This window comes from Lissotriton helveticus, chromosome 1_1 (assembly GCF_964261635.1).
Source record: "Lissotriton helveticus chromosome 1_1, aLisHel1.1, whole genome shotgun sequence".
Classification (NCBI taxonomy): domain Eukaryota; kingdom Metazoa; phylum Chordata; class Amphibia; order Caudata; family Salamandridae; genus Lissotriton; species Lissotriton helveticus.
Window position 1 is genome coordinate 1,056,280,726 of NC_136057.1, and position 27,024 is coordinate 1,056,307,749.

At 45.7% G+C, this 27,024-nt stretch overlaps 1 protein-coding gene across 1 annotated transcript in view; it reads left to right on the top strand.

The window, feature by feature from the left end:
• The window catches only part of LOC144772059 (guanylyl cyclase-activating protein 1-like), a 189,287-nt gene extending 166,116 nt beyond the window's left edge, over positions 1-23,171 (top strand). Inside the window, exons 3-4 of the mRNA XM_078656252.1 lie at positions 19,183-19,273; positions 22,896-23,171. Of these exons, the coding sequence (XP_078512378.1) occupies positions 19,183-19,273; positions 22,896-23,023 (219 nt within the window). The 3' untranslated portion in view covers positions 23,024-23,171. The remainder of the gene's footprint in view (positions 1-19,182; positions 19,274-22,895) is intronic.
• Positions 23,172-27,024: the final 3,853 nt, after the last annotated feature.

Sequence of the window (27,024 nt, forward strand, 5' to 3'; positions counted from 1 at the left end):
AAAACAAAAGGTGATGTAAGGAATGCTTGAATTAATCTCAGCCACTCAGGGCCAAATTGCAGTCTACCACTTTTGCCTACTGTGCCATTCTAGACAGAGACTTTGAAATAGAGGATTGATATTTTTGAAGGTATGCAGCACACCTCAAGACGGATGAGACAGATGAAAGAAGCTGCCATGATGAGTTAAGAGAGCATCACTCAGAGAGTGGTGCCTAAGCTTGATGTTTAAGATCCAAAGGATGTTGTGCAGAGAGAATTTTTTACTTGAAGGGACTCCAGATTAAAACGCGGTGGGCTGGTTGTATAACAGTGATATGTGTTATACATGAAATTCCACTTGCAAAAACTGTGGCAAACATGGTCATTTTGGGTGTTTGCCACCATGCAAGAGTGAAAAGTGTGGAAGGAGTTATAAGTAATGTTCATTAACTAGTTTTGCAGATAACAACTCTGGCCTTGGAGATTGAGGCTTCTGAATAGTTTGCACCTGTGGCTTTCGAACCCAAGGACGGTGGCACCAAGATCAGAACTGGGGTCCATCTTTACAATCTTAATCAGAGTAAATGGGTGGACCGCCAGCCTCTACTAACTATATCAGAAGCCCTATCAATGTTAAGTGCAATGAATTGTTTAGCGTGATGGCACTCCACCAGGTATCACTTCAGAAAGAAGCCAGAACTTTGATTTCTTTTATGACACCTCTGGAAACATTCAAGCTTTTAAGGATACCATTGATAGCTGCATATTTCCAGAAAATCATGAAATAACATAAGAGAAATAACTTTAGAGTGTATAGATCATGTGATGTTTTTCCAGGATGACATTTCAGGGAACGAAGAATGTCATGAGAAGACCGTATGTGTGTGTACGAAAGGTTGAATCACAGTGGCCTCACCCTCTGGAGAGAAAAGTGTAAGTTCAGGGTCAGTGCAGGGGGTATACAACCTTTACAACGAAACTTTTACAACGACCTAACATTACAACGCAACTTTTACAACGCAAACTATTACAACGCATTGCGCTGGGGGGTTCTCTAGGATAGGGAATTGGTTAATTTACTATCCAATAACCTTCCCTACTATCCACGGGGACTGGAGTTGGAATAGTAAATTAAACTATTCACTGTCCAGCACCCCAAAGCGCTATGCGTTGTAATGGTATGCGTGGTAAAAACCGCGTTGTAAAGGTAGGCGTTGTAAAAGTATGCGTTGTAACGTCATACATCCAGTGCAGGGTGTTAACTTAGTTACACGGTATCAGGCAATGGAGTCAGTCGAATCTAGACCTGGTAGTTTCAGTGATCAAGTCACCCACACCAAGTGATAAAGATTAGAGAAGATCTTTTCTTAGCCTGACCAAATACTATTCCAAATTTATCAAGAATTTTGCCAGTGCAGTCCAACCCTTAAGAATGCTGTTGAGGAAGGCTGTCAGGTTCTCCTGGTCTGGTGAATGAGAACAAGCTTTTTCGACAGTAACATCTGAGATTGGGAGGAAGCCCCTATTCTGGCATTGTGATGACACTAGAAGAGCAGTGGGTACCACTGATGCCAGCCATAATTGTGTGGGACCAGTAAGATACCAATTTGTAGTCAGTAAAGAAAGAGTAATTGCTCTCCCCTTAGACTCACTAAAAGGTGTTGAGGAACATTACTCCGTCATTGAGCGTGAGGCACTAGCTTGTTCATGGGCAATTCATCATTTCAAGTTTGCCATTTATTGTACAAATGTACCACAGGCCTCAAGTCCAAATTTATATCAGCAAGTGAGCAGAAACGCAACCCCTCACATCAAGACATAAACTTAAGGGTTGGTGGAATTGTATTTCTGGGCTGACTAGATCCCTGGTATTAAGAATGGAGCAGCAATTGTCTGTCGTGTTTGCCCTTGAAGAAGCAGTGTTGTGACATGGAGCCATCTGAATTATGGGTACACAAAGGGGTCTTGTCCTTGACAGAGTGGGAAAGTAAGCAGAAGTTGGATGCCCTGGGGCAGGAAATAATGAAGTATGCATTGGAAGGTTGGTCACATTTTGCAAACCTGTCTGAGATGGTGAAAGAGTTCTAGAATTTAATTGGAGAATTCTGCATTTCTTATGAGGATTCACTTAGGGGTGACTGGGTGGTGCATCAGAAAGAAGATGGTACATTTTACCCATCAAGGATATTTGGGAATATATTTGACTAAAGTGAGTTCAGAGAGAAATAATGGTGACCCAAGGTTGACAAGGAGGTTCAAGATGTGGTCAGAGATTGCAATGTGTGTGTGGCCAACAGCAGGTCTAAAGTAGTTAGGCTGTTCCTCTTTCACATGTGGAGACTCCTGAAGAATCCTTGGTTTAGGCTTTGGTTAGACATACTAGGCCTCTTATAGCTGTTGTTGCGATCTGAGAGGCATGTGCTTCTCTTGGTTGACTATACTTCCAAATGGGTTACTGAAAGTTGTGTTGGTACCATTACTACCAGAGTAGTGACAGAATTCCGAAAGAATACTTTTGCTGTACAAGGGATTCCCAAAACTGTTGTCACAGACAATGATGTTTCATTAATCTCCCTGGATATAAAGACGTTTTTTACATGATCTCTCTGTTGTTCATCAGAGAACTGCACTGTTCGCTCCATAGGCTAACGGGTTGTAGAGTATACAAAAAGGGATGGATGGACTGCTTGAATTAATCTCAGCCACTGGTAATTACTCAGGGCCGCATCCCAGTCCATAGTTATTTTGCACACCATGCCATGTCAGTTTGGACCCAGTCATATATGCAAATCATTCTTGACCATACTCCAATGGAAACAGTCCAGCCCAAACTGTCAGGCCAGGTCCTCCCTGAGCCAGAACACAAACAGCCAAGGACCGATTTCACACAGATTAGGGTTCATCAGACAGGTATAGCTTGGTTACAGTGACACAGTGTGCACTGGATCCACATCTGAGCATACACGTCCCACTGAGGGTGATACACTGAAGTATACAAAAAGTGATGGTTGGATTAATCTCAGCCACTGGTAATTTCTTGGGTCACACCACAGTCCATTGTTATTTTGCAAACCATGTCATCTCAGTTTGGACCCAGCCATATGCAAATCAATCTTGACCCTTTCCAATGGGAACAGTCCAGCCCGAACTGCTAGGCCAGGTCCTCCCTGAACCAGAAGCTTGGGACCTCATACTGGACTGTTCCCACGGGAGCAGGGTTGAGACTGATTTGCATATGGATGAGTACATGCTGAGGACGGCAACTATGGACTGAGATGCGGTCCGAGTAATTACCAGTGGCTAAGATTAATTCAAGCATGCTTAGCTAATTTCAGCTGCCTGCTGAATTTAAAGGTGTCAATCCTCATATGTGTACAGCCAAGATGTTGCCCTAGGCAAAACGTCAAGTAAAGTCTCTTCCTCTTCCTTTGTCATAATATGTTTTGATAAGTTAACTATAGTTTTTCATTCTTCTTGTCTGTTAATTAAATTTGATTATTCATTATTCTCTGTTGTCTCTTGCTTCTCTTATTCCCTTTTTCCTGTTTTTTCCTCCTCTTTTGTTTCTTCTGCATTGTTCACAGCATATTGAGCTCTTGCTTTGCCTCGCAGTCGCGCTCAGTCCCACCCGGCCTCTGTGTTGCTTTTGCTGTCCCTTTTTATCAATCTGAATTTGTCCAAAAAGTGCCCCAAATAACTTCTGGTTCCTCATTAGATACTGTACTGGCATCTTATAGTTCTGAGACCATTCTCGACCCTACGCTTGTGCTTGTGCTACTTCTTGCCTCTGAGAGGTGTATTCTTTGGCTGTTTCGTTTCCCAGTGATTCAGATTTCCTAGCAAATTTGTACACTTGGCTCAAATCATAGTCTTGCTTGTCCCTTACGAATTTTGTTTCTTCACAGCACAAACTTTGGGATCCGTGGCACACGCATTGTAGGAAGGTAGGATTCTTCTAGCATGGTTACCCCCACTTTTTACCTGGTGTCAGTATGTTTTTGACTCAGTCTGACTAGGACTCTGCTAATCAGGACCCAGGCATTGTACTTCCTTCCGAAATTGACCATGGTCAATACTTGTATACATCCACAATTGGCAGCTGGTGTACACTTGTAAGTACCTATTATATGGTTCTAAGGTACCCAGGGCATAGTCACACCAAGATACTCCCCTGGGCTGTGACATGTATTGTGCCACCCGTGGGAGTCCACTCAAACTGTGACTAAAGGCCTGCTATTACAGCCTTTGCGAGTTGGTGCCTGCACCTCTCACAACAGATATAAGTTTCCTTATATCTGAGGTCATTACTACTAATACCTATGAGTCACCCCTATGGCAGGCTCTTAAGTCCTGAGTGCTTGGTTAAGACTGTGAGGGTGCCCTGCATGAGCAGGACAGCCCTACAAACCCCGGAGTCGATTATCCAGGCTTTGTAAGTGCGGTCAGCCATTTTTATACATATAGTGGGCATCAGTCATTACAAGATGTTTAACGATATAGTGGCGGCACTGAACCCAGTCATGTTTGGTATCAAACATGTTGGAATCTTACCCAAACACTGATTCCACTGTTGGAAGTATGATCGTATGCACTGGGGACTCCCTTGAGGTACCCCCTCTACTACCGGTTACAGCCTTATAGTAAGCTAGTGCAGACAGTAAGCTAGTGCTGCTACCGACCACAGACATGATTCTGCCCTCCTGCTGCTGAGCCAAGCTCGAGCAAGGGAAGGTAGAACACTAGTTTTCCTGTTGAAGGGAGGCAAGACCACCTCCCAGACAGGACTTAGTGTATTTGGCTGGGGTTGGGGCACTTGCCAGCACTACCAGACTGTGTTGAAGGGCACATTTGGTGCCCTCATTGCATACTCTAGTTTGAGCCAGTTCAGTAACCTCTTGACTCCCGCTCTGACCCGAAACTGAGCAAAGGAAATGGGAACATCCTCCCCTCTGTTTAGCCCTTCCTTTGGGAAGGACCCTTGAGTTGTTTCAACCTTTCCCTTAGGGTACTTTAGGACTTACCTGTGGTTGGGTCCTCAGATTTGTGTGGGACAATACTCAAGACTGAAACCACGTCACTCTTTGACTGTCTAGACACTTGGACTTCGCTGAAAACGATATAGCATCAAGAAAGACTCCTGCTGCTCCTGGTCACGTTGTTCTATAAGTCCTCTTCATCGTCTGTAACTGTGCTTCTTCCAGGATCTTGGGCATCAAGGACACCTGAAGTAACCTCCCTTGGAGTGAAGGAGTCAATGTCCTGCCTCTGCAGGAACCACAACCAAGCTGACTAGTCTACTGCTCCTGTGGTTCCACAGACTTCCCAGCAACACAGATGGTGGTTCTTCAACTCCCTCGAGGCCTGACATGTCCTCTCTGCAATTTTGAGGCCAGTATCCCTCTCCGGAACCACTGGAACTGAACCCCTGTGTACTGCATTGACTTGCAATTGCCAAAGCTTGTTGGCTTTCCACTCCAGAGATCTTCAGGCTACAAGAAGCTCCAACCTCCACCATCTCTTCCTGCCAAGTACAGCGACCACACCGCATCCTCTGCACCGTGGGCCTTCCTTCTTGGTGATCTGCTCGAGGTCCTCTTGCGACTCCAGTGCATACAGCATGTGGGTCCTCCTGAGGGTCTTCTCCTGCTTCAGTGGGCTCCCTTGCTTGCTCCAGGCCTGCTGTGACTCTCCTGCTGTTGGTGAGTCCCTTGGAGCTGGCTGGTCCCAACATTGCTCCTTCTTCGCTTTCCATGTAAATTGCAGCTACCGAGGCTTGTTGGTGGTGCTCCTCCCAGACACTGACTACCTAGTCACTGACATCCTATGTGGAACAGCTCAGGCATGGCGCCTAGTCTTCCTTAGTGTCACCTGGTCCTCACAGCTGCAGCGACAAGGTTACAGTCAACCCATTTGAACCGTCATCGGTAGGCATTGCTCTACCATGCCTCCTGGTCACTCTTGAGTGGCATAGACTCTGTCCCCTCTGCTTGCATGTTCTTCACTTCAAGAATCCATACTTGGACTCCACCAGACGTCTTCACCTTCTTCTTCAGAGGCATTTTTCTCCAAGTCTTCCATTGTCGCCCACGGAGGTCTCCGAGGTCTCTTCACCCCAATGCACCTGGTTTCCCTGATGTAGGTAACCTGGCCACCCCGGAGATCCAGGGGTGAGGTGGCTATCCAACCTTCTGTTGTCCAAGGATCTTCTTCGGGGTCCTATGGGTTGGGTCATTCTCCTACCAAACTGCAACCACAACTTCTCCATTGACTTCCATTGGTCAATCGACTATGTCCCCACTCTGCACGCAGCCTACGTGGGGCTCCTGGGTACTTACCTTGTGTGGTTCCTTGTCTCCCCGGCTCCTCTGGGTCTTCTGGTCCAAGTCCTGTCCTCTTCTGCAGTTCGCATTCCACTTTCTTAATATACGGTTTGGTCTTCCCCTGGAAACCACAGTATTTTTTGCTACCTACCTTATTGCAATTGAAGTATTATTGTGTATTTGTGTTGATATATCTGGGTAGGAGATATACCAATGTGTTAGTGGGTGTTGTGTAATAAATAGAAGTATGTTTATATATACACTGTGTAGTTTCCTTTCGTTTAACTTACATCCTAATGTTAAACTGGTAAAACAAGCTGCTTAACACTCTTTAAAGATAAGCCCCCATGGCTACTCTCCACAGCTACCATTTTGAGAGCTTTCTATGATTATCAAAGACTACTAAAGTCCCTAAGGGTTGTCTGAATTAGGGCAAGATGCATCACTTACAGAGTGCACCATACTAAACCGGCCATCTACACTCATGAACAGGCAAGAATGGCTGTTCTAGGGACCAGGAGTTCCAAAGTAAATAACTACAAGGCGCTCTGAACATATGGCACAAAAAAGATAAACAAGTCACAAGCCTTTACAACGTAGGACACAATGACAAGTTGAGGTAAGGGGGGGAGACAGATATGGAAGGACACAATGGAACGAGGACTAAGAGAACAAATGGTAGTATAATGTAAACATCATACAAAGAAAACAAGTACTTAGCAAACATTTCTCCTTTAAAACACAAAAGCATCATAAGTAAATTGTTCATAGAGTATAACAGTGGAAAAATTGCAAAGCTAGAATGTGCAAACCTTTGAGGTGCTTAGAATGAACCATCTTACTAGAACTGCGATGCACACTGTCGTCTTTCTGTAACTTTGCAATAAATTGCCTCTTATCAACAGTATTCTGACTATTGTCTTCTAATTTTGCTGAATGTTTACCCAGGTATATACCTTGTAAGCAGATGAGTACTTAGACAAAGCTTAGGCCAGATGTTTGGGGTTCTTGAGCTTGACTAAATCACCTTTGAGAATTGTGTGGTGCTGGGCTTGTTTTTTAGACTCATGTAACAACCCACTCTTAAATTGTTTGGACAAAACGTTCTTTTTAGCCATCTCATAGATTTTTGGATACCAATGTTCGATCTGAGATGGTAAGCCACTTGGAGTACAAATCCGAGCTTCTTCAACATTTCAAAAGGTGAATTATAGTTGGGGTGCGGAGCTATGTCACATAGTTACCTGTTAAAAAAAAGACATAACATACATGTAGTCATTTTCTCTCTTTCTACAAAGATTTTATTAACCCTCTTAGCAAGACAATTACTGTTGAGTAACAGGTAATGTATTTATGTTCTGTGCCATTAGCCCAGTGTAAATCTTACATAATGTGTGAAGTAAACTATGGTCCGTTGTTTCTGGTACTGGACAAAGGAAAACCTTCCCTGTAAAAGCGTTCAATCAAAATAGAAAAAACATCTTAAATGCTGGGATCTTTAACCACCCATTTGGAAACGTAATTCACTAATACTAAAATATATTCACAGGAAGCAGATAATGTGTGGAAACGTCCTAAGAAACTATTGCTAAGGATTTGCTGAAGAGCTTCAGGATATTGCATAGAAAGTGTGGGGAAATTGAACCTTTTCACATTTTTTTCAGAACTGGCACAATCTGTGCTGTTTTGTACAAAGCTACTATAGTTTCCATATAAAGCCACTGATACAGTTCTTTGATTATTTTCTTGGCCCCTGTCTCCCCTAAATTACCTCTGTGACTTAGTTTAAGTATATCAAATCGGATACAATCAAAAGGAATACTTTGACCGTGACTATATATTTGTTAGAACACTGTTTAGAGGGCCGGAGAGCCATGGGGCAAGCAGGAGCTACTAGGCCCAACTGTGTGGGTGGGGTTTTTCACTCCTGGTTTCCCGGGCCTGACCTACTGTGGATCATGAGCAACTCGGCCAAGAATCCGTCCCGGACCTGACACTCAGAGTTATTGCGGATCAACTAGTCCAAGGCTTCCTGAGGAGGAGATAGGTACAGGGGGGTGAACACAGGCCCACATTTCAAAGTACATTCAATAGCAGCAATAAATGATGGACCACAAAAGTACTTGCTTTTATGATAAAAGTATTATTTATACACAAACACAAAGTGAAATATGGCATTACAAAACAATACCCACAGTCTCCTGGAGTCAGGGATCTAGTGTTCAATAAGCAAGCCCCCGAGCCCCATTCCCCTCCCCTAGCAGTGGTGGTTATTTCCCATTCACTATAGGCGACATTCAGGTTATGCCCCATTAGCAGTCCAAGTCTCAGGAGTCCCACTCTGACTGTGGTAGACGCCGCAAGGAACTATGCGGGAACCTGATGTCTCTTGTGGCTTTACTTGCTGCTCTCTAGTGAGCTCTGTCTCGAGACACACCACCATTACTTGTTTATTTTCAAAGTTGCTATGGTTTGGAGATGTCTATGCTTAGCCCATGGCAGTGGTAGCCTGTAGGTGGGTTTGTCGGTTGTAGAGTCAGTTGATTCTGCAGCTCCTGCTGACCGGCGGTTACTTGTCATGGGCAAAGATTGCAAAAAATAAACTTACCTTTTCTACTGGAAGCCTCCTTCTTTTATTACAATCTGTTAGAACAGTATATCAGCGCCGAAGTGCTATCTGGAAGACAAGTTACCCTGGGGACTTCTGGCCCTCGATCAGTCATACCTGTACCAGCACAGATTGTCCGACCGTAATCTCTGAGAGAGCCTCTCTACATAGGTGTGGCGGCTGCAGCAGGCTACCTCTGGTGAGTATCACACATGCAGCTCTGTAGGGACTGCAGCTGGGTGTCCTTGGTGCTCCTCTAATGCAATGGTGAGTTTCCTTTGGTCTTCCACATAGGTTGAGCGAGTGGAGTTCAACAGCTTCTGGTTCCAATACTTAATCGGGGCTCTGGCCTGGGGTCACCATAGCGGCCTCTCCTCACGACGATGACAACCACCAGGCTATGATCCTTGTCTTTTTACGGTGGCCCCCTCTGGCATACTGGGTCACCACACTGGATCCGTACTTAGACAACCACCCAATCGGCACAGCCGCAGATTTCTCTTCATGGCAGCACCCTCTGGCATATGGGTCACTAACTTATAAATCGCACATGGGCCTGATCAGCACAGTTCGCTTCATGGGGGCCCCCTCTGGCATACTTGGTTGTGGTAACAATGCAAGATGGTGAGATGCACACCATTTTTTCATCGCTTTGCTCAGTAAATGTACTCAGTAAATTAAACCTGATAGGCGTGCTACTCCTGTGTCTACGTAAACATATTTGAATGGAGATGAAAATGAGTAAAATGAATTGAATACAATGGGAGAAATAGGTCGATGAAAAATGGATAAAGATATGGTACAAGATGAAGAGTTTATTATGCATTTGATTAATTGGACTCGTTGTGAAATTGGCTGTGCAGCTTTATGGGGATTCAAATGTGGTTCCCTTGTGTTCATACTTGGTTGTGGACCTACACATTGCACCCCCGTGATGGCCCGATCGGCACAGTTAACTTCACTCCAGGGCTCCTCTGGCATACAGGGTCGCAGAGTTACACACCACACACGGGCGATGGCCGGATCGGCATGGTTCACTTCATGGCATCCCGCTCAGGCATAAGCTGTTGCCGACTTGCAGACTTCACATGGACAGTGGCCAGTCGGCACTGCTTTGATGATGACCATGACTAACTTCATCGATGCTCCCTATGGCATACAGGGTCGCCGATTTGTACCTGTACGCTGGCAATTACCAGATCAGTGCAGCAGCCATCTCCTGACACCCACTACAAGGATCCATTCACCAGGATCCCACCCAGAACTTTACATCCTCCAACAATCTCCGCTACCTTACAAGGATCACTGGTCCTAGTAGGCACTCAAGCACTGGTGCTCCAGGGGCAGATAGTCTTGGATGTCCCTGGGTGAGACCCCTGACCCAGTTGGGAGACCAGCAGGTCTTAGCCTCCAGCCCTCATCAGACACAGAAGTAATCCAGAGCTTCCCCTTCTCACACAGCTGACTGGCTGTTTGAAAGTTCATAATTTTGGGGGCCTCGAGCTCCCTTTCGTATAGTCCATTTCCAGACATCAAATGCGATTTAGGGTCTGAGCCTTTGAAGATTATGTTGGGCTCTTCTTCCTCTTGAAATGCCTACTCCTTTGCCCTGCCCATGCTCCAGATAGCAGTCTGTCACAGCAGGAGCCACTCCAAAGCACCACAACATAAACCATGGGAATTACTGAGGCTCACACCTAAATGTCAGCCACAGTGTTATGTGTATGAAAAGGTTACCCCAGGGCCTAGGACTTACTCCTTATGTTTCTCTTATTGGCCCCCATCTCCTCCCTGAGATGTGTCCAGGCCCCTTTCCAGTGACCTCTCTCTGAATCAAAGAGCACCCTTTGAGGTGTGGTATGTGCCCCCCAGTTCATAGGAATGCGGCAATCTACAAATCTGTCCTGACTCTCCCAGAATATTCCATGTATTGTACCATATATATACACACATACACTCAGCACATTCATACAACACACACACACTGCACATAGCTACATACTAACTTGCACAGAGCAGAGGAACTTTACATGAGTGTGCCTGTAGGCCTCAGTTCAATGACACAGGTAAAATAAGCGTGTTTTGTTTTTTGTTTAAATCTGTTTATTAACATTTTGTCATTTTGATTACACAATGATATGCAATACAATAACATGAATATCATTTTAGTTCCATTGAACAGTTATTCAGCAAACAAAGCAACCAAAAGCTGTAAAGTAGGGAACATTGATTAATGTATCATGAAAAATGTGTCATTTGTGGCCTAAAGGATTTGCAAACTAACAGTGGCCCAGGGGCCATCTCTCCATAAATCAATCTCTCCATTGGTATATTCTAGTTGTCATCATGTTACAGTCAAATAGGTGCAAATACAATCTAATTGCCAATTGTAATAAACTTCTGAACATTGAACTAAACATCGGCCAATCTGTGTGTTCGTGAAGTAGTAGGCTATTACCAAGTGCGCAATGTGGCGATTGAGGTGAAGGTGCAAAGGAACGATGTGATCTAAACAATGAAGAAGCAGCACGATATGCAATTCTGTGTAGGAAAACATTCATTTACTATGCCACATGAATCTCAGGCAGTGTGGTCACTGTGAGTAGTCTGGTGGTGGAGTGTTCGTTTGAAAATGCACCAGGATAGTGTCTCAGCTGCCGGTTCAGCGGTATTTATGTAACCCTAGCGTGTCTTCCCTATGCAGTGTGATGCTTTCCACTTGAGCCCAAGCTACCACCGAACGCTCCCATGCCATGTATGTGAGGGGAGTGAGGGATTTCCACTTTTGCGTAATTAGTTGCTTGGCTAATAGGTAACCTAAGTCAAGGAACCAGTCTGTGGCTCTATGTTTTTTGTCATAGTGGTGTAAACCCATTATACAGATCTCCCAGGCACCCATAACTGGGTGCTTGGTGCAGTGCGCCAACCAAGAGGTAACCTCCGGCCAATAGGAAGTTAAGGAGGGGCAAGCCCACGGCATATGAATGATGTCAGCATCAACAAGACCACATCTTGGACAAGGTGCGTCAACATGCTGAAAATACCAATTATCTTTTGTGGGGTTAGATAAGCCCTGTGGAGGATGTGGTGATGAATAAGGCAGAAGCGAGCATTGCGTGGGATGCAACTGGGTGCCTCCAGCACCACATCCCACTCTTTGTTCACGCATGGGCAGCCTACGTGCTTCCCACTGGCGGGACAATGTGAGGAGTGTTGGAGCTGTGTGGGTGCGCAAGGAATCAGCAAACAAGCAGATCAAGTGTGTGCCTGCTTCCTTGACATGTACATTTTGTATGGTGAGATGCATGGGGCATTTTTTTTGTACGTCCCCCTGCTGTTGCCAAGCACAACTATCAGTAAGTTGTAGAGAAGAAACTGGCCGGGGGTAGTCTGTCATCCTTAATCATGGAATCTAGTGGTATAAAGGCGCCTTCTCAATACAGATCCCAAAGAGTGTGGATTCCTGCAGTATGCGATGAGGTGAGCTCAGCCAGCAATGTGGATGAAACGTCAAGTGGTGTTTTTAACAATGGAAGCGCTGGTGTGTATGGGTAGATATGTTTGGTGATGAAAAGGAAGAGCCTTTAGCACTGGAAAGCAACGTGCAGGGGTGGAATAAATGCAACAGTGCAGACTGGTCCCAGGCAGGAGTGGTGGTGGCGGTGTCTGTCAGGCATGTACCAGCCATCCATCATGGCCAACCATTGCAGCTGAGAGGCCAGATAATATTGCTCAAAGTTGGGTACAGGTAACCCTCCCTTGTCCTTGGGCAAATACAGCTTCTGTAGTGTTACACAACAGTGCATATTATGCCAGATCAATGATCACATCAGACCTTCCAGTGTGGTGAGAAAGGGCTTTGATACATAAAGGGGAAGGTTAGCAAAATAATAAAGAAATTGGGGTAACATAATCATCTTAATGAGGGCAACGCGTCCTGCGATCCCATCTGCACGCGCACAGACATTAGTGCCCTGGTGAGGTTGCCATCAAATAGATCTGTAGTTGAATAATAAATGCCTAAATATTGAAACATATGTGACTGGCAAGGCAGGCGAACACCGTTTAGCATGGACACTGGGTCTAATATTGTGGTTGTGAATGGATATAAACAGGATTTGGTCCAGTTGACCTTCAGTCCAGACAATGACAGCAAACATGTTGAATATAGAGGCTATGCCTTCCGGCAACAATTTGACATCCCTGAGATATATTAAAAGGTCGTCAGCATACAATGACACTGAGTGTAAGGTGTTCCCTAGTGGGATACCCCAGGTAAAACTATCAGCCTGAAGTGCCAACTCCAGTGGCTCAATGGCTAATGAAACAAGCATTTGCAATGTAGTAGGTCTCGCATTTTTGAGAGTTAGAGCTATTGGTGTTGTACATGACAATGTATTTTACCTATGTGTTTTGGTTTGGAGTGTAGTGGATGTATGAACAGAGACACAGCTGCAGCACTGCCTAGAGGACATAGAATGAGGAATACCCACTGGGGCCAGAAAAAAGCTGCAGCACTGTCTAGAGGACTAGGAATGTGGAATTACCACTTGAACCAGAGAAACAGCTAACAGCACTGGTTAGAGGACTAAGAATGAGGAATTACCACGGGAAACACTGATGCAGCTGCAGCACTGCCTAGAAGACTAAGATTGAGGAATTACCACTTGGACCGGAGAAGCAGCAGCAGCACTGTCTACACGACTAAGATTGAGAGATTACAGCGCTGGGAGGGAGATGGGTTGGAGATGGACGATGAGGACTGGCAGGAGGTTGCAATCTCATCTAGGCTATGTCTGTTCCAGTTAAAGGTACTCCACAGGATATATGTTTCCGGACCAACCCTGGTTAAAATGGGAAAGATAGATGAGGGTAGCTGTAGGCGCGGATTTGGGCAGATTGGTCATTTATACATATAATATGGGAGTGCCCCCTTATCCAGTCCTATTGGTCACGAGTGCATGAATGAATGAGACATGTGTCTGGAGTAGCCATTTGGCCAGCGGCTAAGAGATGTCTCTTGAATATTTGGGAGCCTACCGACCTCAACAGTAGAGATAAGCTTTAGGCTACACTGGGCCAGATGATAGCTAAACAGAACATTGCGCAGCTATGGAGAGCGCAGGAGCCACACAGGGTGGACTCCGGGAAAAATGACATGGACTGGTGTATGTTCAGGGAAAAAACGGTTTATCTCTCCCGTGGGTGTCCCAGGAAATAGTCCTCCATATGGAACAAATGGAATAACTATCGCAGATGTATTTGTACCCTCCCTAGATCCTGTTTCAGATGACCAACTTGCACCATAGTCATTGTTGTCACTCAGAAATATTTGTATCCTTGTACCCAAGTATGCTCTAGACTCGAAGCATGTATGCATTTTCATTGCCCTGTAATGTCGACTTTTGATGGTTAATAAAAATTAAAAAAAGAATGAGAGATTACCACTGGGACCAGAGAAGCAGCTAGCAGCACTGGCTAGAGGACTAAGAATGAGGAAATACTACGTAAAACAGAGACACCGCTGTAGCACTGCCTAGAGGACTAAGAAAGAGGAATTGCCACTGGGAACAGAGACACAGCTGCCACATTTGTGACCAGATAAAAAAACAAGATTCACAGTCCTGTTTACAAAAACCGAGCAGCAGAGCTCCTAGTGGTGAAACATAATTAATGCTAAAAATTAAAGACTGTGAAAGGGAGCTAGAGTAAAGTCAAATTTCTAACATTCTAACTTTGTGACTGCTCAACTTAATTTTCAGTGACACTCATAAATCATTTATTCGTTAACTGATCAAACTCAAATGCCTCAAAACACTCAACTATTACCCCACTCCAATCACGCACTTCATATACTTTGCAAACATGAACTAACCTCTAAAGGATTTGAACCTGTGACCTCAAAAGTAGCAAACTGAATAAACAAAGGACTCCGCAGCCCCCGCAGTGTGGGGGCGGGGGGCTGAGCTCCAGGGGGGCCCCCTCAGCCCAAAAGAATAGCCTGAAAGCTCCGGAGTATGTCAGGAGGGGGGGGCATCCATGTACCTTGTAGGGGAGCCCAATTAAGTTAAGCCACTGCTGATGCATACTCATTTCCGGCTGAGCTATGCAACAGCTTTCTTGACTTCACTATCTTTAAATGTCTTCACTTCCATCTTGTGCAACAGGTCCCTGAGGCACAACCAGCTCCCAGGGGGTCAACAAACAGGTCAGCACCCCATATCCAACAAGGCAGCACAGGAACAGGGGGAGAGCAGTTGTGCTTGAGTTCCCCATGACACCTCCGGTGCGTCCGCCCAATCGCCAGTAACACACACTATGATGTCGGTGGTGGCGCTAATTCAAGGGCGCCGAACTCCAGCGCACCGCTCCACTGCTGGGTGGATGCTCGGTTCCAGATGTGGCCCCAGGATAAAAGTAATCTGTCCGGGCCCTGCTCTAATAAGGGGAGGAGGGGCCTTGTTTTCCGGTCTGGGGGAGGACCTAGTCCCTGTGTTGTAGCACTGCCCTCCTTGCACCTCAGCCATTCCCAGCACACACAGAGAAAGGGCGTGCAAGCCTGCCCACTGGTGGCGGTTGCGGGGCCCCAGAGTAAAGATTGGCCGGGACTGGAAGTAACAGAAAGTGAGCATAATGCCCTACCAGATACTGGGGTGGTAAAGTCCGAGTTGCCAAGGGAGATGTGCGCTGGCCCACGGGCGCGGCTTGGCACAGCAGCCCTCTGCTGTCAGGAGCCCAGGAGGTGAGGAGCTGGAAAAGCAGTCAAAGCAGCTCCCAATCCATCTGCAGGGTAGGCATACCCCGCCTCCGTCAATGAATGCACCTAGTGCATTGGATAAATGGAGGATGAGAGGGACATGGTACAGAGCTCCTTCTGAGAGCATCTGACATATTGGCCTCCGATGCCACACCCCCCTAAAAAGGCCTGTTCACTTCTACTGATTACTACACTGCATGCTTCCACCACCGAGCTTGTGTTGCTTAGCTCTGGAAAAGGCTGAAGCCTTTCACCACTTTGAGGGTAGAAGATGGGTGCACCACCCAGTCCAAAAAGACGGCAATCCTTGAGACAAGCCTATGTCATGGCACACACCCATGATCGTGTTCGCTAGTAACAACAGAAATCAGCACCACGTATCCAGACATTGTTGCAGCTGGGGCACTCAGGACAGGGGTACACGTCTGTCAGTGATGAACAAACTGTAACACTGCCACCACTCCGTCTTACTCTCCTTTCTTCCCTCCTTCTGTTTTTCCTCATAAAGAGGTTGACACTCAAGATAACTTTTTTAATATTGCAGTGCTGAGAAAATAAATGTCAGCGTGTTTCGGCTTTTACAAGCATTGTTCATGACATCGGCCACGTTATTGAATCCCCCTTATCAGCCTCCCATGACATAAACATAGAAACAATGTGTGACTGCTTCATCAGGTTCCTACACATCATAGGGGCCATCTTTGTCAGTGCAATTCTATATACTTGCAAACTCAGTCTGTATTTATTTAACAGTACATTCTTACTTATATGCTATTACTGCAAAACTTTTCAGAAATTAATATATAATTATTCAATATTAATTCATATTTATAAGTATTTTGGTCTAAGTATTTTGTCTCATTAATACCCAATAGATGAACTCATTACCGCACCTAACATATTGAGGTACTCAATCCTCCCAGGTGTGTTTCTTTACTAAATTGAGCTAGTACAAATCAGTTCATTCAATACTCCATAATTTATATATATATATATATATAGTAGGTGGAATGATGCACCAAACAGCCAATAGCATCCAGTGAGTGGAAAATTATATATGTGTGTGTGTGTATATATATATATGTGTGTGTGTGTGTGTGTATATGTATTTCTCACTCACCGGATGCTATTGGCTGAGTGGAGCATCATTCCATCTGCTTGCATTGTATTGCATGAGGGACGATTTAACAACTCAAAAGTACACTCAATCATCACTAATTAAATTATTTCTCTCATAGATAAATTGTATATAGAAAGCAATCTTTTTTATTACATTTTTTTAAGCAGCACTCTTTAATGTTTTAGTCAAGACTTAAAATGCAAGCCAGGCCGATGACTTGCCAATTCTTGTCCTTCCTTTAGGCATTTTTCTCTTTTATGAACTCTTTACTGAAGATGGTATCCACTCCAGTCACTCCTTTCTTGCAACAGGGACACAAGTAGACATCTTCTGATCCTTTCAGCAGTCCTTTATAATACCTCCTTGTTTCCAGGCATACAAGAGTCTTTAAACAATAGATCTTCGATGCTTTGCCTACTATCTTGAAAATAAAAGAGGCTATCCCATACTTCTCCTCTCATGTCAGAACTACAGATTACAATAACATAGTAACGGGCAAGTTCTACAATATTATTTTAATGAGCAAACCTTTTGCAACTCTATGGGGGCATTTATTTCCCTTTCTGTCCGGCTTTATAGCTACTATAATTTCCATCCACCCAAATAGCCAAAGTTCTACATCTACTAAAGCAGCTTTAGAAAATCCAATATTAAGGATGTACTGATAGGGCGTCACCCGTGTCTCCACCAAAGTGGCTGCATCAATCACAGGAGGATTCATTTTGGGGAGATTTTCCATCAATGCCCGTCAAATTTAGAGGAGTCTCGGTTGTTGGTATCAGACATGTGTCCCTAAAGTAGGGATGCTTTGTCAGTGACCTCATGTGTGATATCCCTCAAACGCTGGAATTTTACCTAGCATGCCAACGACACTACACTCCCTTAGTGAAAGCTAGACAGTTGCAGGGGTGACTTTGAGGAGCGTAGCACCCGCTTAAAAATTCCCCCAAAGCCTGAGATGAAAAATAAAATGGTAATTCATTATTATTTTCCATCCTCCCATCCTGAACTACAAGTCAGGACGGGCAGGCGGGGGCCGCTGCTCAATGACAGCAGCAGGGAGGAGGGTGGGCTGTTTCCGCGCTTTCCAAAGTGCGCATGTTCCTTTGGCTGGCCATCTTGAGGCGGCCAGCCAGACATGCGCTCTTTGAAACCCCTAACCCAACTATCGCTGTCTTAAGACAGCTGGGTTAGACTAAGTGCAGGGCTCCAGTGTCCTTGGGAGAATCAAGTGAGGCTGCTCACTCCAATCAGGATGCTGCTCTCACAGTATGAGAGCAGCGCCAGGATTGGTGTAGGTAGTTTCATGGTGGCCAAGCTTTAGTTGCGAGAGGTCAGGAACAGGAAGTCCTTTCCTACGGTAAGTTTAATTTTATAATTTTTATTTTATTTGTGCTCACATGCCCGTTTATTTTTACACTATTTAATTTTATTTGTGCGAGTGTGCCCGTTTATTTTCATATTTTTTAATTGTATTTGTTTGTGTGCATCCCGCACCCCCTTCCCCGTTTATGCCAGCCACCACTGCCTGCTTATAATTCACAGTGTTATTTCCTACAGGCATGGTGGAAGGCCAGTCAGCACTAGGCCATGTATAGTGCCGTTGGTGCATTGGGAATGTGAAGGTTTTGTTTTAGCTCACACGAACATTTCTGTCATTCATGATGGTATATTTGGGACCACACAAATAGCTGGTTTACTACTGTGATGGTTAAAGTCAGTCCACAAAGCAAAGCACGTTCGAGTATGGGTTTATTCCAGGTATCAAAGACCCACGACATGACACGTCCTGCCAGTATGAAGCTCACTGACATAATCTTATGTTACTAGTAGAGTTGTCATGAATGACTGTGTTCTTTAAACTAAATCTAAAATTATCCACCCCTTTCAAAAGAGAAAAGACGTCCTTTCGACATCCCTAAATCGTGTATCAAAGAGCTGTCTCTCTATTTAATGTCTCCTGTCTCTCTCTCACTTTCTCACACGTCCCTAGCTCACTGCTTGCCTTTTTAATGCATCCCTCCCACCATTCTCTCACATCGTATTCCTAACTTTTTTTCATGTTACCTTTGTTTGCCACCATTTCTCTGCCTTTAGGAAGCTTTTCTTTCCTTTTCTGGCTCACTCTATATTTCATCTTCTCGCCCACTTCTTCTTCTCTTCCTTACCTCTTTCCCACTTTTTCTCCATCTTTCCGACATGATTATCTCATTTTGAATCTTAGTCTATCTCTCAACCCTCTTTATTTCTTTCTCAGTTAAATCTGTCAGTTGCTGCTCAATCTATTTCCATCCTGCTCACCTCACCCTCCTGCATGTCTCTCTCACGCTTGCTGTTCTACCTCACACTCTATTCTACCAAACTGTCTCACTATCCCCCTCTTTCTCTGATTCTAGGCTGTTCGTGCTATCAGTGGCTGTGAGCATGAATGCACTGCAGAGGAGTTTACCAACCGTGTTTTTGACAAGATCGACGTCAACGGCGATGGTGAGGCCCGTCTTATTTTCATTTCAACACTTTTTATTGCTATATGTGGCCAATTTCCTCCACTTTTCCTCCAACCTGTTAGATTTTTAGGACTCCAATCCTGAATATCGACACCCATAATATTGTCATATAAAAATATCCAGGACAGAATATCGAGGGTCAAAATATTGAGAGGTAAGTGCGTATTGTGAAATACAGATTTACTATTCCTCACTCCACAGCGACCTGCTTTGAAGATATATGTACCGCGTAGGTACATATATGTGAAGTTAGGTATAGAAAATGTAGACCTAGTTACCTTTCAATATTTTGGGGATATTTTGTCCTCTATATTCTGTCCCATCGATCTGCAGGAGCCGATATTCAGGGTACACACTGATTTTTAGTACATCGGTTACTACTCACCCTACCTGCTTGTTATCCAGCCTACCACACTTAGCGCTATTCTCCTTACTTTCACGTTTCAGTCATCTTCTTATCTCCATCCTGTTAGTCTGCCTCTACCTCTCTTACTAAGAGACCTTCAACACCTATCCGTTCCGGTTCTCCCTTGCTCCAGCCCCCTCCCCACCACAACCCGACCACCCTACTTCACCTCCACCTTTGTTATACATCCACCCCTCCCACTTTTCATGCTTCCTGTCTTTCAATCTCACATTTAATTCTTCCTATGTTTCACTCTCATACACTACTAAATCTAAGCCCACCATCTCTACACCCCCTGTTCCTAATCTACTTTCCTTCTATCCCTGCTAGTCCTTCACCTAACCTTGATTCCCTTCAAGGAAGAGCAGCGGGATTGCTTTGTTCTCATCCAGGGGATACTCATCAATAGTCATAATCTATGAATAATCCCCGCCCATGTGCGGGATCCCGGAGCATATAGAAAATACATATATATACCTATATATGCAAATGTGAAAACATATAAATGCAGCCTAAAACATTTCCACAATTGTCAAAATGCTGAAATTACATAGGTTTGCATTGTAACACGTATACTCTCCCTACCCCTAAGGAAGAAAGAGAGCAGTAAACACTTGTCATACAACAATGCTTTATTGCCATAGAGAAAACCTGTAATTGCAGGCATTTGCCAGTAGGCTGCAGTAGAGTATAAGGAAACAAAGAAAAAACTGACACCTTGCCTTTAAGGCATTAGAGTAGGGGACCAACGTCGTGTTGGTGAAGACCTTCTTGATGTCGAGTGGTGGGATGACGCTCTCGACGTCGACATTCCCACTTGCAGCGAAGTGCTCACCGTCATTCATCTCAACGCCGACCCCCTCGAAGGTGGCGGAGAGTGTCTCGACGTCGACGGAGATCTTCTGGGCCTGTCAGGCCCCACAGCCTTCGAGCCTGAAGTGCTGTGCCTCGAAGCCGACTTACTTGCATGCGATGGAGAATCTCGATGTCGAGATGGTGTTTTATCCCTCGACGCTGAAGAGTGTCTGGGTCTCTTCGACGGTGACTTCGACTTTGACGGCGAATCTCCTGTTACCTTCTTTCTTCTGGACTCAGGAGAGGTGGTATGTCGCCGTTTTCGGTGTAATTTGCTTGAAGAAGGTGGTCTGAGGCCTCCATGGTCACCTCCATGATGACTCTTGTCCTTCTCCAGCTGGGCATGAAATTTTATACGTTCCCTGTCACACAGAGTTCGTTTAAAAAAATTCTGGCAGTGGTAACACTGGTCAGGAGAGTGTGTGAATGGAAGACACACGATACACACGGAGTGTGGATCTGCCAGTGCCATCTTCTTACCACAGGAAGGGCATTTTCCCTGAATAAAGCTGGCATTCTGACTGGAAAAATGTATGACAAAGCCACAAAACCAGTAGAATAAGATGTTAAATATCAGAAAATGTCGAGTTTTCTAAGAAAAATACCAATTCAATCACTTTCAGTGAAAAAACTGAAGAGCTCAAGCTCCAGGATCCTCATAGGAGGAGCCGGAAAAAAGAACTGACCTAACTGCCACCTGTTGTGCAACATGGGAGCAAGGGGTCTCCTGCAGGTCTTAAAGTCACGGTACCCCTACTCTAATGCCTTAAATGCAAGGTGTCCGTTTTTTCTTTGTTTCCTTATACTCTACTGCAGCCTACTGGCAAATGCCTGCAATTACAGGTTTTCTCTATGGCAATAAAGCATTGTTGTATGACAAGTGTTTTCTGCTCTCTTTATTCCTTAGGGGTTGGGAGAGTATAGGTGTTACAATGCAAACCTATGTAATTTCAGCATTTTGGCCATTGTGGAAATGTTTTAGGCTGCATTTATATGTTTTCACATATGCATAAATAGGTATATATATGTATTTTCTATATGCTCCGGGATCCCGCATATGGGCGGTGATTATTAATAAATTATGACTTTGATGAGTTTATCCCTGGATGAGAACTAGGATTACAGGTAAGTAACTAATCCTTCTATGACAGCATCAGAAAGTGGAAATCCAGATTTCACACTATAGAGTGCGGCTTGATAAAGGATAAACTTTTGGGGATTTACTATAGGAGAAAATGGGGGGAGGGAACTTATGTTGGAACACAGACAAGGAGAGGGAAGTGCTAGCATCTTCTAGAGGAGTAGGAAGTGCTGGGATCAGACGGAGGAGAGGACCATGGTGAAATTAGAGATAGAAGTCTGTGGAGGGGAGAGCCATGATGACGTCAAGTAGAGGAGAGATCCATAGGGTGGTCAGGTGGAGGAGAGAGAATGTTTGGTGGGACCTGGACGAGAAGAGGGCAGTGCTAGGGTCTTGTAGAGGAGAAGGTTGTGCTGGGATCAGGTGGAGGAGCGAGACATTATGGGGTTAAGTAGAGGATAAATTGATGAGGTGATTAAGTACAGGAGAGTGCGGTGGTGAGATGAGGCAAAGAAAGGGAAAGGCTAGAGTAAGGAAACAGAACAGGAGGGGGGAGATGTCTACAATACATGAAATAACATAGGCTGCCCGAAAGAGTAGAGGCAGTCTGGGCTAGTTGTTAGGGAAAGAGGCACCATTAGGGAACAGAAGAAGTCTGGGGGAAAGACGCCGCTGGGATACATATGTTGTGAATAAATGCTACCAAGCAGTACACAGTTGTCTTGGATCTATTCAGTCTACCTACAGAAATGTAGGTAGCCTGAAGAGAAAACAGGGTGGAAAGACCAGGGATAAGGAGGATGCAGGTAGTACCCCGACACACTGAGGACATGTTGCTCTCTGTATGGAATCTGCATAAGAGAATGGACAAGGACATCCTCTCACCAGGGCCGGACTGGCCATAGCGGGCACCGGACAATCACCCGGTGCGCCGCATAGCTGCAAAATCGGCCCTGTACCAAAATCGGCGCAAAACCGGCGGCACCTGCTCGGCAGCACCTCCACCCCCCCCTCCCCCGAGTGGGGAGGTGGGGGGCCGGCGGAGCACTTTGCCAGGGACGGTTGATGTTCCCAGTCCGGCCCTGCCTCTCTCCTCCCACAGAGGTGTCCTTGGTCCTTGTAGTCAGTCGAGGATCTGAGGCATCAGTGCCAGGCAATCGCAGTTCTTTGCAAACCTTACTCTTGCATGCTCTTGTTTGCAGCATTTAATACGCTGGTGCACACCACACACTGACCCTTTGGCCTCTCTGTCATCCACAGGTGAGCTCTCTCTGGAAGAGTTTGTGGAAGGTGCCAGGAAGGATGGGGAGTTCATGGAGGTGATGATGAACAGCCTGGACCTGACCCATATCGTGACAATGATTAACAACCGGCGACACAGTGTCTAGAGAAGGCATACGGAGGGCTGTAGAGGATAGTGTGCAAGAGAGGGTGCTAGGGATAGTGCGTGCATAAGGCGAGGACACAGGCTTGACAAAGACAGATGGGGACAGTGTGTGTGTGTGTGACAGAGAGAGAGTGACGTATATGCATGAGGGCTGATGTGTACAGAGAGCACGAGGAAAATGGAGATAGGGTAAATATGAGGGGGCGGTAGATAGGAGTAGTGTGTGCGATTGCCAGGGATAGGTTTAATGTATGTGAGCGAGATAAGAATAATGTGTGAGGAGATAGTGTGCTGTCACTCTGGGCCACTCCAGGTCTGCGGTCCGTCAAATTCTTCAGGATAGTAATCCATTGAAAGTAGAGGATCATGATGGGTATATGACGTGTGGTTTTTAGGCGTTCCAGCACTCAATCTTCCTCTGTCAATACTTCCACAGAGACCTGCAGTTTCCCGCCGGATCCTACTGACATATGTATATAACCTCTACTCACCTGGTACCTCCTGGGTACTTCCTCTGAACTGTCAGATACTGACTGTCCAGCCTCGTTATAAATGCTTCTAACTCAGTCACAGAACCTTCCTGCTCTTAGTGACTTTAGCCAGCGCTGCATGGTTTGGTCGGATTACTGCATCGGACACTACTCAAAAAAGCCAGTGCCAAAGGAGTCATTACCACCGAGAGGCATTGGGTGAAACAAGAGATCAGATCTGGTCTGCAGCAGTACAAAAGGCGTAGACACGGGACAAAGGCACTTGTGTGCTTTGAAGCATGTCTGGTTTCAACAGGCCTATCTTGTGTGTTTTCCTCTGGAGTCTTTAAAGAGCTATCCTGCTGTGTATTTGTAATTTAGCTGAGAATGAATGCTTGAATGTATCGCCTACACACTGTTGGCTCCAGGCTACCTTTGCAGGTTGGGTTTACAGTACAGACCCATACTTCACTTCCTTGACATGGAAGATGCTTCCACATCACTGCATCTGGCTTCCAATGCCTGGCTTGTTGCAAGAATAACCAGGCAGGCGGTGTGCGGTTTGGAGCACTCCGCTTACTGCATAGAAAGACATGCTGCAGCTGGGGCTCCAACCAAGATACCTGTGAGAGCCGCTGGGCTTCCATTGGGTCCAGTGTCAGTGGAGGTCTGTGGGCAGCGTGGTATTGTGCCACTGGGGTCAAAGGGCAGAGCTTTCTATTCCAGTGGGGGAGTCCTCCAGAACAGGATGGGGCAACAGATCGAAATGACTTCAGCTAAGAGTGGGAAAGAAGGGAAAGAGGCTCTGTAAGGCCTACTTCCCTCAAGGGAAAATGAGAGAAGTCCTGCAGGAAAGGGAGGGAGCTGATGCAGATGAGGGAAGAGTTGTATTGAAGGGAAGGAACTTCGTGAAACGGGAAGAAGGGAGAGAGGCCGTGTTAGGAATACTGTGAAATTGAAGGGAACAACAGTGAGGGGCCTGAGATGAGGGTAAGAAGTGTTCGATTAAGTAAAGATACAGAACAAGCTTCTGTAAGCTGGTGCCATGTATATACACAGGCTTTTGATAGCAAAGCGCCGTGCATAGAATATTGTGCAATATATATGTGTGTGTTTTATGTTCACCTCCCCAGACCATATCACTTTCCTCTGAGTAGATTCTTTCATAAAGAGATGTTCATACTGTGTTCTTTTCCACTCGGTGAGGGCCAGGTGAATTTCCTGCTTGAGTGAGGACGAAGATGAATAGGCATGATGTGAGGGAAGTGACGCCAGAGGCAGGTCCATGGGGCAAAGAGGATTTACAATCTTCAGGGGGCCAACAAGGTGTCTCGAGATCTGCAAGACTGAATGTTAGTCTCAACCAATAGGGTCTCTCTGACTCCTCAGGAGTGGATGGTCATTATGGGAGTTCAAGTGCCAGGGATGACTCTGGATCCTGAGGACCGCTTTAGGAATGGATGATCAGTGTCGGTGCTTATGGTCCAGGGATAACTCTGAACACAGATGAAAATGTTAGATCTTAATTGGATAAGGACCATAGGAATTGCCGTGCCCCCACCAGATGCTGCTGTTAGTCTCAGCATAATGCTGCTGCTCTCTCGAGTGTGCTGACAATGTGTATTGTTTGACTGCCAGTGCCATACGATGAATGTTGGACAGCTGACAGGACTGGCAGGGTTTGTGCCTTCCCCGTGGCATTGTTCATGGGACCATATGTAAATAGGAAGTGGCTTTTTTGCAATTTGTGCTTGATTTGTACTGTTGTTTAAAATAAAACGGTCTCAATATCCATCCAATGGGTGTCAGTGAGGATCTGTTCGCAGTAAATCCAACATTCATTCAATGTTTTTATCATCCATCCATCAATGGACGCATGTATCCAACAATCTAGCCATGCATTCTTCCATCAAGCAATCAAGGCAAGAATCCAGGTATCAATCAGTGCTCCCTCTCGTCAATCAATGAATGCATGCAACCATCCGTGGACTAATACATTCCTCCATCAGCCAATGAATGCACCCATCCATCAGGCAGTCAGTCTATGCATTCATCAGCCACTGAATTCATCCAGCCTTAAATTTATGGTGTTGTCTCGCCAGCAATCAGCACGTCAGAATGTGTGCAGAATGGCGGAAGCCCAACAGCAATCTTTGTCTGAAGCAGTAGCTTCTTTTTGTAACGCTCTGTCTGCACATCTGAGACCCAAACCCTTGCTCATGGCATCCAGACAATGTTTACAAGATCACTTTTCCTCTTTACCTAAGATTGAATTTCCTCTGGGTATCATGCCTTTCGCTTACCCACCTGCTTACACACTTTTTGGTTAATGAGAAACACTGCTGTGTCTGCTGTTCAGTGTAAAGTATCCTTATACTTCCATAAGAGTCTGTGCAGTACATAAATAGCACTTCTTTAGAAGCCCTGCCATTCATCCACTCACACCTGCCAGGCAATGGCTGTTTCCTGTCCTAACCCCTGCCTCCTACTGTCGTCACTGGCCTGGCACTGCCTGGGCCTCATAATGCTCAGTCCTCCACTGACACGCCCTTAACCTCTGTATGCCAACCCTGTCCAAGCCTCACACTGGTAGCCCTGCCTTGGCACGTCCAGACCTAAGCCTTACAGTACTACCTGGCAGGGCCCACGTATCAGACTATCAGCCTCAACCGGAGGCGCCTAGGCTCTCCCCATCAGCCCTGAGCTGGCACTGCCCAGGCCCCCGTGTATGACATTGCACACTGGCATTATTCCATTGTCCGTGCTCAAGAGGGGCGCTAGTGCCCACTGCAAGGGGAATGTCCAGGGATCACTCTATGAGCCTCTCCTGCCACTGCCCAAGCCTTACTCTATTAAACCTGCACTGGCACACTCCTCGTTTCACGGCATCACCCTTTCACTGGCACTGCCAAACCCTCACACTAAAAGTCTGCACTGGCACTGCCAAAGCGCGACACTACCATCCTGGCACTAGCAGTGCCCACAACTCAAACTAACAGTCTCCAATGAGACTGCCAAGGCCTCACATTATCATTCACATACTGGCACTGCTAGTAAATGTACTGGCATTGGTTATGATTCGCACAATTGGCCCTGCACAGGCATTGCTTACGCCTCACACTCTCATGCCAGTAATGGCACTGTCCAAACAATCTGACAGTCCACCACTGGCACTGCCAAAACCTCTGGTGCTGTCCAAAATTCACATGGCCATACCTGCCCTGGCAATGCCAAGCCTTGGATAGACTGGTAGCCCCTAAAGATTCATGCTATCAGTGGTGCTTTGGCATTGCCGAATTTTCATAGTGACAATCCTGCACTGGCACTGTCAAGCAGCATGCTTAGTCCTGTGGTGGCGCTGTAAAGCTGCGCACTGCCAGTCCAGCACTGGCACTGCTGTTACCTCACATCATCAGCCTCCAGGGACTGCACCGGGACTGTCCAAGCCTCATCTCATGTTCATCCATGAACTTGCACTGCCCAAGTCCCAAATTGCATAAGCTCACCAAACTCACATTCGCATCCGCAGGAC